The following is a 15,311-nucleotide window of genomic DNA, read 5'->3' as shown; positions in this document are numbered from 1 at the left end:
TTAGAGAGGGGAAGTGATGGAGTAATAGAGGGTGATAAACGTCACTGTGTAATTGCCTCTCACATGCCCCCTGCTGGGGATCTGGCCCACAACACAGTCATGTGCCCTGACTGGGAATTGAACTGGTGACCCTTTGATTCACAGTCTGGCACTCAATACACTGAGCCACACCAGCCTGGGCAAGTTTATGTTTTTTTTTTTAATCTAGGACAAGCAAAACCAATTTATAGTGACAGAAAACTGATCAGTGGTTGTATGTAGCAAGAAATGAGGCAGGAATTGACTGGGAGAGAACAATAGAGAATTTCCTGGGATGATGGGAATATTTTATGTTTTTTAAAATAATTTTATTGTTATTCTATTATAATAAATAATTTTATTGTTATTCTATTGTTATTCCATTCAATTTCCCCCTTTGCCTTTCTTCACCTATTCCAACACCCCCCCCACTCTCATAGTCAATCCCCACAGTGCGTGGCTCATTCATAAATATTCTTTGTCTAGTCCCTTCAAAGAATATTTTATATCTCGATTGTGCTAAATATTACAGAGGTGCATACATGAGCAAAAATTCCCAAGTCATGCATTTAAAATAGTTTCATTTTATGTAAATTATGCCTCAATAAAATTGATTAAGAGCGTAATGGTTAATTTTATGTGTCAGCTTGCCTGGTCCACTATTTCTAGATATTTCTTCAAACACTATTCTAGATATTTCTGTGAAGGTTTTCTTTAATTTATTTTATTTTTTTCATTTAATCTAAAATATTTTTACATTCAGTATTATTCTATATTAGTTTCAGATGTACAACATAGTGATTAGACAATCATGTAGTTTACAAAGTGTTACCCTGATATTTCCAGTGCCCACCTGGCACCATGAATAGTTATTGCAACATTATTGACTACATTATCTATGCTGTACTTTACATCCCTATGACTATTTTCTAACTACCAGTTTGTAGTTCTCAATCATTTCACCTTTTTCACCCAGTCCCCCAACACTCTGGCAACCCTCAGTCTATTCTTTGTATTTGACTGGTTTGTTCATTTATATTGTTCTCTAGATTGCATGTGAAAGTAAAATAACACGGTACTTGTTTTTCTCTGACTAACTTATTTCACTGAGCATAATACCCTTTGGACCCATTTATGCTGTCACAAATGTGAAGATTATACATATATACCACTGCTTTCTTATCCACTCATCTATCAATGGACACTTGGGTGGTGTGAAGGCATTTTTAAAAATGAGATTAACATTTAAATCAGTAGACTCTGAATAAAGCAGATTACCTTCCATAATACGAGTGAGTCTCACCTAAGGGAATGCTGGCAGCAAACTGCCTTTGGACTTAAATGACAACTCTTCCCTACAGCCTGCTAGCCTACCCTATAGATTTTGGACTTCCTAAGTCTCCACAATTGCCTGAAACAATTTCTTAAAATTAATCTCTCTTTTCCTGCCCCCGCATACAAACAAATTTCATTGCTTCTGTTCCTGAGGAGAATGCTAATATGAGAAAAAAATGAAAGCCTGTACAATAACTCTTGCCTGAGAACCTTGTTGCAGAGACAAGACAAACATGACCACAGAATTAATATAAGAATCAACATAGATTAAGAAGTAAAAATTTCCAGTTATAAAAATAGTCATGGGACTTCCAGCCAAGATGGAGGTGTAGGCAGATACATTTTGCCTTCTTGTACAACCAAAAAAAGGACAACAACAAATTTAAAAACAAAAAACAATCAGAACTGACAGAAAATCTAACTGTATGGAAGTCCAACAACCAAGAAGTTGAAGAAGAAACATTCATCCAGATTGGTAGGAGGGGTGGAGACAGGCAGACAGAGTGGAGGGGACATGAGGCAAGGCAACAGCCGGGGGACTGGGCGAAGTGGTGGCTGGTGAAGCAGGTACTCCCTCATTCATGTGCAGATAAACTGGAAGGAACAAATGGGGAGAGAGCCAGACTGCACAACCCATGCTTCCAGTTCAGGGAAATAAAGCCTCAAAACTTCTGACTGAAAAAATCTGTGAGGAGTGCAGCCACAGAAAAAACTTCCAGCCTCACAGGAGAGTTCATTGGAGAGACCAAGGTCATATAATGTACACAAATTCACCCACCCTGGAATCAGCACCACAAGGGCTCAATTTGCTTGTTGGTAGTGCAGGAAGTGGCTGAAAGCTGGCTGAGAGATGAGCAAGCAGCATTGCTCCCTCTTGGACCCCTCCCCCATGTACAGCACAACAAGGAAGCAAAGTGGGTTGCCCTACCCTGGTGAATGCCTAAGGCTTCACTCCTTGCTACGTAATGGGCCTACTGAGACAAAAAAAAATATGGCCGAAATGAAAGAAAAGGTCAAAGCTCCAGAAAAAATACAATTATGTGATGAAGAGATACCCAACCTGTCAGATGCAGAGTTCAAAACACTGGTAAAAAGGTTGAGGTATGTGATTGACTATGTAATCATACTCAATCACAGAAATGATTGAGTATGGTCACAAATTATAGGAAAAAGTGAAGGCTATGAAAAGTGAAATACAGGAAAATGTACAGGGAACCAACAGTGAAGGAAAGGAAACTGGGATTTAAATGAATGATTTGTACCAGCAGGAAGAAATAAACATTCAACTGGAACACAATGAAGAAACAAGAATTTTAAAAAAGGAGGAGAGGTATAGACCTCCAGGACAACTTTATTTAATTATTTTTCAAGTACTGTTTTCTGTATTTTACTCCCATCCCAGCCCACCCACCCCAGTGCTCCCCACCTCCCTCCCATTTCCAGCCCCCTTAGTTGTTTTTCATGTATCCTTTATACTAGTTCCTGTAAATCCTTCCCCCTTTTCCCCTGAAATTCCCTCCCTTATCCCCTCTGGTCGCTGTCCCCCTATTCTCTATTTCAGTGTCATTGTTTTTATTTTGCTTACTTGTTTGTTTTGTTGTTTAGCTTCCTGTTAAAAGTGAGATCATATGGTATTTGTCTTTCACCACCTGGCTTATTTCACTCAGCATAATACTTTCCAGTTCCATCCATGCTGTTGCAAAGGGTAGGAAGTCCTTCTTTCTTTCTGCTGAATAGAATTCCATTGTGTATATGTACCATAATTTTTTGATCCATTCATTTACTGATGGGCACATAGGTTGCTCCCAGCTCTTGGCTATTGTGAATCATGCTGCTATGAATATTGGGAGGCATAGGTTCTTTTGGATTGGTGTTTTAGGGTTCTTAGGATATAATCCCAGCAGTGGAATTGCTGGGTCAAAAGGTAGGTCCATTTTTATTTTTCTGAGAAAATTCCATACTGTTTTCCACAGTGGTTATACCAGTCTGCAATCACACCAACAGTGAACTAGGGACCCATTTCCCACACAGCCTCTCCAACATTTGTTGTTTGTTGCTTTGTTTATGATAGCCATTCTGACTGATATAAAGTTGTATCTCATTGTGGTTTTAATATGCATCTCTCTGATAGCTAGAGATATTGAGCATCTCTTCATGCGACTCTGGATCCTCTGTATGTCCTCCTTGGAGAAATGTCTGTTCAAGACCTTTGCCCATTTTTTAATTGCGCTACTTGTCTTCTTAGAGTGAAGTCGTGTAAGTTCTTCATATATTTTGGAGATTAAACCTTTGTCTGAGGTATCATTGGCAAATATGTTTTCCCATACAGTTGATTGTCTTTTTAATTTAATACTGTTTTCCTTAGCCATGCAGAAGCTTTTTATTTTGATGACACCCATTTGTTTATTCTTTCCTTTATATTCCTTGCTTTAGGGGACATATCAGTAAGAATCCTGCTGCGTGACATTTTCCCGCCAATGTTCTCCTCTAGGACTTTAATGGTGTCACGGCTTATATTTAAGTTTTTTATCCACTTTGAATTTATTTTGGTGTATGATGTAAATCGGTGCTCAAGTTTCATTTTTTTACATGTAGCTGTCCAGTTCTTCCAACACCATTTGTTAAAGAGGCTATCTTTACTCCATTTTATTTTGCTGCCCCCTTCATCAAATTTTAATTGACCCTAAAGACTTGGATTTATTTCTGTGCTCTCTGTTCTGCTCCATTGGTCTATGTGCCTGTTTTTATGCCAGTACCAGGCTATTTTGATTACAGTGGCCTTGTAATACAGTTTGATATCAGGTATTGTGATCCCTCCTACTTTGTTCTTCGTTCTCAAAATTGCAGCTGCTATTCGGGCTTGTTTATGGTTCCATATAAATTTTGAGGTGTTTGTTCTATGTCTATGAAATATGCCATTGGTACTTTAATAGGTATTGCATTGAATCTGTAAATTGCTTTGGGTAGTATGGACATTTCGATGATGTTAATTCTACTTATCCGTGAACACAGTATATGTTTCCATTTGCTTGTGTCTTCCTTGACTTCTTTCTTTACTGTTGTGTAGCTTTCTGCATACAGGTCTTTTACCTCCTTGGTTAGGTTTATTCCCAGATATTTTATTTTCATTTTTGGTATATCGAATGGGATTTTTTTCTTGATTTCTGCTTCTGCTGATTTATTGTTAGTAGACAAAAATGCTTTTGATTTCTGGATATTGACTTTGTATTCTGCTGTTTTGCCAAATTCATTTATTAGTTTGAGCAGTTTTTGGGTAGAGTCTATAGGATTTTCCACGTATACTATCATGTCATCTGCAAACAATGACACTTGTTTCCTTCTTTCCAATTTGGATGCCTTTTATTTCTTTTTCTTGTCTCATCGCTATCCCTAAAGCTTCCAATACTATATTGAATAGAAGTGGTGAAAGTGGACAATCTTGTCTTGTCCTTGATCTTAGTGGAAAAGGTTTTAGTTTTTGCCCATTAAGTATGATGTTGGCTGTAAGTCTCTCATATATGGCCTTTATTATATTGAGGAATTCTCCCTCTTTTCCCAGTTTGCTGAGTGTTTTTATCATAAATGGGTGTTGTACCTTATCAAAAGCTTTTTTGCATCTATTGATATGATCATATGATTTTTGTCTTTGCCTTTGTTTATATGAAGTATTACATTTACTGATTTTCCAATATTGAAATCCATTCTTGCATCCCTGGGATGAATACCACTTGGTCATGGTGTGTGATCTTTTTAATGTACTGTTGGATGCAATTTGCCAATATTTTGTTGAGGATTTTAGTGTCTATGTTTATCTGCGATATTGTCCTGAAGTTTTCTTTCTTTGTTGTGTCTTTATCTGGTTTTGGAATTCAGATGATGCTGGCTTCACAAAAAGAGTTTGGGCATTTTCTATCACTTGGATTTTTTTTTAATAGTCTGTGAAGAATAGGGATTAGCTCTTCCTTAAATGCTTTGTAGAATTCTCCTCTGAAACCATCTAATCCAGGGCTTTTGTGTGATGGGAGTTTTTTTTTTTTTTAATAGATCATCTTTTTTTATTTTATTTTATTTTATTTATTTATCTTTAGAGGGAAAGGGAAGGAGAGAGGGAGAGAAACATCAATGTATGGTTGCCTTTCGTGCGTCCCCTGCTGGGAATTGGCCTGCAGGGAACTGGCCTGCAACCCAGGAATGTGCCCTGACTGGGAATCGAACCGCGATTGTCTGGTTCGCAGGCCCGTGCTCAATCCACTGAGCTATACTGGCCAGGGCGGGAGTTTTTTGATTAGTGCTTCAATTTCATCTGCTGTTATTGGTCTTTTCAGGTTTTCTGCTTCTTCTTCATTGAGTTTTGGAAGATTATATTTTTCTAGAAATTTGTCCATTTCACCTAGGTTTTCATATTTCTTGGCATACAGTTGTTCATAGTAATTTCCTACAGTCCTTTCTACTTCTGTGGTATCAGTTATAATCTCTCTTTCATTTCTGATTGTGTTTATTTGTGTCCTCTCTGTTCTTGATGAGCCTACTTAAAGACTTGTCTATTTTGTTTATCTTTTGAAAAAAAACAGCTAGATTCATTGATCCTTATAATTGTGCTTTTAGTCTCTATGTCATTTAATTCTGCTCTGATCTTGGTTATTTTCTTCGTTTTACTTGCTCTGGGCTGTCTTTGTTTTTGTTCCTCGAGTTCTTGCAGGCATAGGGTTAGGTTGTTTGTTTGAAATGTTTCTATCTTCTTTAGGTAGGCCTGTATTGCTATGAACTTCCCTCTCAGGACTGCCTTCACTGTGTCTCATAAGTTTTGGATTGTTTTTAGTTCATTTTTATTTGTTTCCACAAACTTTTTTATTTCTTCCCTAATTTCATTCTTGATCCATTTGTTGTTTAATAGCATGCCATTCAATTTCCATGATTTTTTGTGTTTGGGTTTTTTTCCTTTGGGGTTGGTTTCTAGTTTCTGTCCCTTGTGGTCGGAGAAAATTCTTGGTATGATTTCAATTTTCTTGAATTTTTTGAGGCTCATTTTGTGTCCTATCATGTGGTCTATCTTTGAAAATGTTCCATGTGCCTTTGAAAAGAATGTGTATTTAGCTTCTTAGGGATGAAGGGCTCTGTATATATCAGTTAAGTCCATTTCATTTAGGGCATTGTTCAATGCCACAATATCTTTGTTGATATTTTGTTTAGAAGATCTGTCCATTTTTGACAGTGGGGTATTGAAATCCCCCAGTATAATTCTGTTGCTGTCAATATCTTTCTTGAAATCCTCTAAGATTTTCTTTATATATTTGGGTGCTCCTATGTTGGGTACATATATATTTATGATGTTAATGTCTTCTTGGTGACTTCTTCCCTTGAGTATAATGAAGTGACCTTCTGGGTCTTTCTTTATGGCCCTTTTTTTGAAGTCTATTTTGTCTGATACGAGTATTGCTATCCTGGCTGTTTTGTTTTTCTTGTCTGTTTGCTTGGAAGATTTGTTTCCAGCCCTTCACTTTTAGTGTGTGATGGTCTTTTATCCTGAGGTGGGTGTCTTGTAGGCAGCATATGTGTGGGTCGTGTTTTCTTATCCATTCAGCTATTCTATGTCTTTTGATTGGAGCATTTAATTCATTTACATTTAAAGTTATTATTGATAGGTACTTATTTATTGCCATTTATGTACCTGTGTTCCTCTCAGTCTCTCTTTAACTTCTTTAAAGCAGTCCTTTTAGCGTCTCTTGCAGATCTGGTTTGGTGGAGGCATATTCTTTTAGATTTCTTTTGTCTTGGAAGCTCTTTGTTTGGACTTCTATCTTGATTGAGAGCCTTGCTGGGTAAAGTAGCCTTGGTTGCAGGCCTCTGGTTCTCATTACTTCGTATATTTCTTACAATTCTGTTCTTGCTTGGAGCATTTCCATTGAGAAGTCAGTAGCTAACCCTCTTTGGGCTCCCTTGTATGCTGCTTCCTTTTTCTCTCTTGCTGCCTTTAAGATTCTTTCTTTGTCTTGGAATTTTTGCCATTTTAATGATGATGTGTCTTGAAGTGGGCCTCTTTGGGTTCCTCCTGATTGGGACTCTCTGTGATTCTCCAGGACAACTTTAAATGTTCCAACATCTGAATCATGGGGCGCCAGAAGGATAAGAAGAAGAGCAAGAAATTGAAAACTTATTTGAACAAATAATGAAGGAGATCTTCCCCAATCTGGCAAAGAAAATAGACTTCCAGGAAGTCCAGGAAGCTCAGAGAGTCCCAATGAAGCTGGGCCCAAACAAGAACACAATAAGGCACATCGTAATTTTATTACCCAAGATTAAAGATAAGGAAAGCCTCTTAAAAGCAGCAAGAGAAAAGGAGACAGTTACCTACAAAGGAGTTCCCATAATTCGTTTAGCTGATGTCTCAAAAGAAACCTTAATAGGCAAGAAGGGGCTAGAAAGAAATATTTGAAGTCATGAAAGGCAAGGACCTTTATCCAAGATGACTCTATCTAGCAAAGCTATCATTTGGAATGGAAGGGCAGATGACGTGCTTCCCAGATAAGGTCAAGTTAAAGGAATTCATTATCACCAAGCCCTTATTATATGTAATGTTAAAGGAACTTATCTAGGAAGAAGATAAAAAATACAAACAGTTGCGGTGACTGGTGTAGCTCAGTGGATTGAGCATGGACCTGCAAACTAAAGGGTTGCCAGTTTGATTCCCAGTTAGGACACATGCCTGGGTTGTGAGCCAGTTCACCAATAGGGGGTGCTAAAGAGGCAACCACACATTGATATCTGTCTCTCTCTTTGTCCCTTTCCCTTTCTCTAAAAATAAATTAATAAAATTAAAAAATACAAATAGTAAAATTACAACAAACTCACAACTTTCAATAACTGAACCTAAAAAACAAACAATGAACTAAGTAAACAACTAGAACAGGAACAGATTCACAGAAATAGAGATTACATGAAGGGTTATCAGGGGAAGAAGGAGGGGAGAGGATGAAGAAAAAGGTACAGAGAATAAGAAGCATAAATTGTAGGTACAAAGTAGACAGGGGGAGGTTAAGAATAATATAAGAAATGGAGAAGCCAAAGAACTTCTATGTATGACCCATGGACATGAACTAAGAGGATTAATGTGGGTTGGGGGTTCACCGAGGGGAATAAACAGCAGAAAAAATGGGACAACTGTATTAGCATAATTAATAAAATATATTAAAAATAAAAGTAGTCATAGGGAACTGAGGTACAGCATGGGGATTATAGTCAATAATATTGTAATAATTATGTATGGTGTCAGATGGATACCTGACTTAACCAAGTGATCACTTTGGAGGGTATATAAATGTCTAATTACTATGTTTGTACACCTGAAACTAATATAACTGCACACCAACTGTAACTGAAAATAGATTTTAAAAATATATAAAGAAATGCATCCTCAAAAAATTAACAATATGAACTTTATTTTCATTTTATGACTCAAGATTTCTGCCTACAAAACTCAATTTTAGATAAACCTTTACTGGATGATTGAGTTGTGAGATTTCAGTTAACTGTGGACCTTGAATTACTTTGATTCAGTTGAAAGATGACTTCTGAGTCAGGTTTCAAATAAACCCAAAGTGGTTTTGGTTCATGTTCCTATATTTCATGCATGGAGTTAAGACTCCCAGAGATGATTCATAGCCCGTGTTAGTATTTGTCCTTGGAAAATGTGTTTTCTTCATCTCTGTGTTGAGGTATTCCTGCCCTGTTGGGGGAACTAGGTAGTATATATGTCCCAAGGAATGATGTGAAATTGTCTCTTTCTGCTTTGAACTTGCTGGTCTGTGGGAACTTCTGAGTTGAGCAAGCACATCTGATTTTTTTGGAAAGCTTTCTGGGCCCTGTTTTGTGACTCTTCCTACAGATGGTTGCACCTCTGTGACTGGTTTTTCAGCCCCTTCTGCCTCATGTAATGTTTATAGTTGTAACTGCTCACCCTCTAAGAACACAAATATACTGACATATATTTTCAGGTATCATTGGCAAATTAAATTAATTTAGATAACCCTACTTCTGTACTGACATTTAAATTTTGCATGTTGAGGGTTCCAATTTCAGAGGAAAATGTTTTTATTGTGTTTATTATGGTACTACATTTATTTAGTTAACATAATTTCATTTGAAATCTCTTTGCTAAACAGTTAAGTAGAGGTCTAATGCCATAAGGAATGAAAACACTTGAATGTGTATCACATATTAATAACTAACATAATACTGATTACAGACATTCACTTACTTAGCCGATTTAACTGTTTTTTTTAATGTTGTAGTAAATGTTTCCTTTAAAAAATATCTTGTATCTCACAGGGCAAATCATACAAATTCAGGGGCCCATTCCCACCTGTGTGGAATCCAATTACCTACCTAGATCATAACAACCTTTGGAGGACATTGGATATAATGGGACAAGAGGTAAAACTTTCCAAAGCTTCTGTGACTACATTTGTATATAACTTTAGTCCTTAAAAGAAAGAAGATGCAACATATCACAAATGCCTAGCACATTGTGTACACACAGTAACTCTTAGTAAAGATTTGTGACAATAACAAGTAAACTTGTTTCTAACCTTTAAAAGAATGAGATTCCCAACAGACTGCTATTTCTATACTACTTGTGACGGGAGAGAAGATCACATATCATTCACCACCCTTCCTGGGATGATGTTTCTAATCTAGAAAATCCTCAGGACACAGCAAAATAGGATCTCTGGATCTTTCTGTCACCACTCTGCCCAAACCAGCAACCTATCAGAAAATACACACAAAGCTTGACCTGAAACTTCAGTTTAAACGTGATTTGTTATAGCTGTTTAATCCTTGTTAAGGAGCTGAATTTATTAATGTTCTCTCTAAATAAGGAAATTAGTAATTGATATTTGGAAATGGACTAATTACAACATAGTTTCTATTTACTATACAGAAAGTGTTATCATAAATTAAATATGGATTATGTGGCATATAGACCTATAATTGAAAAGCTACACAGACGGCATTGACTTTCCAATAAAAGTCAGTATTGGGGGATTTTGTAAACTTACATTTTCATTCTTTAAGTTAGAGTTTTTAATACTATTAAAATAGTTATTTAAAGTACAACATTATATTTTCCCTCTCTGAATCCTCATCCGAATGTAGATTCCCAGTGATGCCCCATGGAAGGCTCCCCTTGCAGAAGAGTGGGACCACATGACAATGAAAGAGCTGCTAGACAAGATCTGCTGGACTGAGTAAGACTCTCCATTAGACACAGGAATTTACTGTGACAGTCTTTTGTGTTTATTTAGCATACTATTCAATGGGAATGGAACGAGTAGCTATTTGTGTCTAAAATCATGCCATTTGGCCAGGTGGCATACTGAAAACTATTGGAAATGTGTCCTGCCTCAAAGTATCTATACACGAAGCTGACTTCTTTGGAAGAATTTTGCAATACAATGTGAATATTATCCCATAAATTCCTCATAACAGGCCAGAACGAGCCACTTTCTTTAATTAGAACAGCTTCAAGATCATTAGCTTAAAGATGTAATTTATCAAGTTGTTGATGAAGAATACTTTTGTGCTTCTCACTGGTGGTCAAGTGTAGGGAAGGTGCTTTAGAATATGTATTTGAAACACCTTTTTAAAAATTTATTGATTATGCCATTACAGTTGTTCTATTTCCCCCTTCATTCCCCTCCACCCCACACCCCCTCCCCCACCATTCCCCCCCTTTAGTTTATGACCACGTGTCTAAAGTTCTTTAGATTCTATATTTCCCATACTATTCTTGCCCTCCCCCCTATCTATTTTCTACCTACCATCTATGCTACTTATTTTCTGTACCTTATGGGTATACTCTTCAAGGATTTGAAAAGGAACTTCTAGAGAAGTTCTCTGGGTAATTTACAACTATAGAGGAAACATGGATGACTGGATACACTGCTCTCATTTTAAATGAAAAGCATGTAGTTTGAAAGCACATATTCATGACCCAAAAGATTAAATTCTGGTTGGCAAAGCTGGGAACTATATATAAATTGTGGAGTCTATATAGAGAAACAACATAAAGGGGACTTACCCTTCATGCTTGTTTGAAGAGCAAGGGAAATGGAAAGGATTGTAAGTCCATGGATATGGTGGATTTGTGATAATCAAAGAGAAATGGAAGCCAAGTTCAAGGAGATTATGCTCCCATGCTAAACAGCATGAGTAGGGAATTTGTTTGGCTCTGGGGTTGATGTCTTCATTTTCTAGTCATTGGGGAGAGAAGCTGAAGCACTGACAACTAAAAATAAAACAAATGTTTAGGAATAGATGAATCTAAGATATGGAAATAATCAAAAGGCATAAAATTTACATAATACTTGATATATAAATTCAACTTTTTATAATTTATCTTAAAGGAGGAGAGAGAAAAGAAGAGAGGGAGAAAGGCATATTGGGAGGGAGGGAGAGAAAGAGAGATTTAAATCATTATTTTTATTTCTTTTTACATTTTTAACTCATTATGCCATTATATTTGTTCTATTCCCCCCCTCCATTCCCCTCCACCCTGCACACCCCTCCCCCACCATCCCCCCTTTAGTTCATGAACACGTGTCTCAAGTTCTTTAGATTCTGTATTTCCCCTACTATTCTTACCCTCCCCCTATCTATTTTTTTATCTACTGTCTATGCTACTTATTTTCTGTACCTTCTCCCCCCTTCTCCTTCTCCCACTCCCCTGTTGCTAATCGTCCACGTGATCTTCATTTCTATGGTTCACTCCTGATCTAGCTGTCCTCTTAATTTGCTTTTGTTTTAGGTGTAATGTAAATGTCTAACACTAGAACATTGATGAAATTAATTGAGGGACATCTAAATAATGGAATACCCTACAGTCTTTTAAAATCATGTTGTACAAGAATATTTAATGTAGAAGAATATTTAACATCATGTTGTAGAAGGCTTGAAAAATATAATATTAAATATAGAAATGCAGGCTATCATCGAGTATGTACAGTATGATATATGTTCTAATTTCTAAAAAGGAAACTCTATACCCTTATGTTCATTGCAGTGTTGTTTACAAGGGCTGTGAATTGAAAGCAGCCCATTGTCCATCAGTAGATGAGTAGATAAAAAGCTGTAGTACATTTACATGATGGAATCCTAGTTGGCCATAAAAAGAAGGAAATCTTACCTTTCGTGACAGCATGGATGGACCTAGAGAACATTATGCTAAATGAAAGAAGCCAGTCAAAGAAAAACAATTATATATGATTTCACCTACATGTGAAATCTAATGAACCAAATAAACTAATAAGCAAAATACAATCAAGGGCATAGATACATAGAACAGACTGACAGCTGTCAGAGGTGAGGAGGGCTGGGAGAAAAAGGTGAAGAAATAAAGCAAAAAAATAAAAATAAGAAAAATGCATAGACACAGACACCAGTATGGTGATTACCAGAGGGAAAGGTGGGTTGGGGGAGGTAGGAGACCCTAAAAGGGGTGATAAGTGGTGAGGGAAGGAAACTTGATTGGGGTAGTGAACACACAATACATTATACACATAATGAATTATAGAACTGTACCCCTGGAACCTATATAATTTTATTAACCAATGTCACCCCAATAAATTCAATAAAAATAAGTGAATAAAAACAAAACTGTATAAACACTGGAAAGCAATAGACATCCATTGAATGTTTTTAATACTTAATATTACAATACAAACATTTAACCCCAACTTTAAAAATGCTTTATTAAACATCCTATTTCATGTTTTTATAATATTCTATAGAAAGTAAATATCATAATATATCTATCCATTAGCATTCTGTTTGGCATTTTGGTGACTTCCAGTTTTTTATTATTAATATGTAATTATCCGTGATAAACCTCTTTGTATATCTCCTATGTCTTCAACCTTTCAAAACAACCAATTCTGGAATAGTAAAATTCTTTTATTGCCATGAAGTCAATGTCTATTTTTATTATATTTGTATAACCCTTATCTAATGCTATTTACTACCTGTTTGAAATTGTAATCTGTAACATATTTGATTGTAATAAAATCACAGAATTTACTTATAAATTCTATACATTAGAATTTCAAAATATATTGGGTATTTAATTACCTGCACTTGTTTTATAAGTTATGTTATGAAAAGCTTTTAATAAATTCAGTTAGCTTCCCCCCCCCAGAGAGCTTAAAAGCTTCTTGAACATAGAACTAATTATATTCTTGTTGGATCATAGAGATCTGATCTGACTTTTTGTATCATAGTCCTTGGCCTAGTTCTTCCCTTAGTAGTTGGTTGGCTGACAAAATAAAACATTCTTAGATATCAGAAATACATAAACACAAGATAATTTTCTAACTTTTCCTAAATAGGATATAAAAGACTATATGTGTGTGTGTGTGTGTGTGTGTGTGTGTGTGTGTATTTATTTATTTCCTGGTCTTAAAGGAAGTAATCCCAAGAATATCCAACCTGTCATGATTTAAACTAAAGTACAATCATACATTCAAAGACTAATGTTGATCATTCTCTCACTTATTTAGAAAGTGCTTTTCAGAAATACAAATTAAATTTGCAATATGGTCAGCTATGTAAATATCCTTTTAAAAACCTATAACTAGAGAGTTCCAGCCAAGATGGAGGCTTAGGTAGAAACCCTTAGCTTCCTCACACAACCAAAAGGAGGATAACACCCAACCTAAAATCAGTAAACAACAAGAAGTGCCAGAAAATCAAACTGCATGGAACTCTGAAAACCACAGAATTTAAGAAACAGTCAACCAGACCAATCAGACTGGTAAGATGGTGGATGGAGAGAAACTGTGGCAAGGTGGCAGACTGCACAGGTGGGGGTGACTTAAGGGGAAACTGAGACTCAGAGGTGGCTGTGGACTATGGCAGTTGCTGCAGTGGGAGAAACTCCAGTCTCACATGAGAGTTTGGTGGAAAGTTGGGCTAGAGCTGAGCAGGCAAGCTGCATTATTCCCTCTCTGGCCCCTCCCCCACAGGCAGCACCACAGCACAGCAAGGAGGGTTGCCCTGCCCTGGTGAATACCTAAGGCCCCACCCCTTTACAACTTAACAGGTGCCTGAGACAAAAAAAAAATAGAGACAAAATTAAAGAATAGAGCAAAGCTTCAGAAAGAAAGCCAAGCAATAAGGAGATAGTCAACTTATCTGATGGAGAATTTAAAGCTCTGGTAATCAAAATATGCACAGAACTGATTGACCTTGTTTGAAAAATGAAAGAACAAATAAAAGATACCAAAATGAGATAAAGCAAAATATTCAGGGAACCAACAGTGACAGGAAGGAAACCAGGACTCAAATCAACAATTTGGAACAAAAGGAAAAAATAAATGTCTATCCAGAACAGAAAGAAGAAGCAAGAATCCAAATAAATGAAGAGAGACTTTCGAACCTCTTTGACAATTTTAAATGTTCTAATATCCAAATTATAGGGGTTCCAGAAGGAGAAGAACAAGAGCAAGACTTATTTGAACAAATAATGAAGAAAAAGTTCCCCAAACTGGTGAAGGAAATAGACTTCCAGAAAGTCCAGGAAGCCCAGAGAGTCCCAAAGAAGTTGGACCCAAAGAGGAACACACCAAGGCATGCACATCATCATTAAGTTACCCAAGATTAAATACAAAGAGAATCTTAAGGGCAGCAAAAGGAAAGGAGAGAGTTATCTACAAAGCAGTGCCCATAAGACAACCAGCTGATTTCTCAAAAGAAACCTTATAGGCAAGAAGTGGCTGGAAAGAAATATTTGAAGTAATGAAAGGCAAGGACCTACATCCAAGAATACTCTATCAAGCAAAACTTTCATTTAGAATGGAAGGGCAGATAAAGTGCTTCCCAGATAAGGACAAGTTAAAGGAGTTAATCATCACCAAGCCATTATTACATGAAATGTTAAAGGGAATTATCTAAGAAAAAGAAGATAA

At 36.5% G+C, this 15,311-nt stretch overlaps 1 protein-coding gene across 4 annotated transcripts in view; it reads left to right on the top strand.

The window, feature by feature from the left end:
* Positions 1-15,311, top strand: part of MAOB (monoamine oxidase B) — a 143,891-nt gene that overhangs the window by 91,772 nt on the left and 36,808 nt on the right. For 3 of the 4 annotated variants that reach the window (XM_037135766.2, XM_053670574.1, XM_053670576.1), the window contains 2 exons: positions 9,679-9,783; positions 10,507-10,598. In XM_037135766.2, coding sequence (XP_036991661.2) covers positions 9,679-9,783; positions 10,507-10,598 — 197 coding nt within the window. The remainder of the gene's footprint in view (positions 1-9,678; positions 9,784-10,506; positions 10,599-15,311) is intronic. The other variant, XM_053670575.1, reaches the window with a different exon arrangement.

The sequence above is a fragment of the Artibeus jamaicensis genome, unplaced genomic scaffold, assembly GCF_021234435.1.
Source record: "Artibeus jamaicensis isolate MK-2021 breed Jamaican fruit bat unplaced genomic scaffold, CSHL_Jam_final contig_60, whole genome shotgun sequence".
In the NCBI taxonomy this organism is placed as follows: Eukaryota; Metazoa; Chordata; class Mammalia; order Chiroptera; family Phyllostomidae; genus Artibeus; species Artibeus jamaicensis.
Note: the sequence above shows the minus strand (reverse complement) of the source record. Positions and strands in the feature narration are given on the sequence as shown.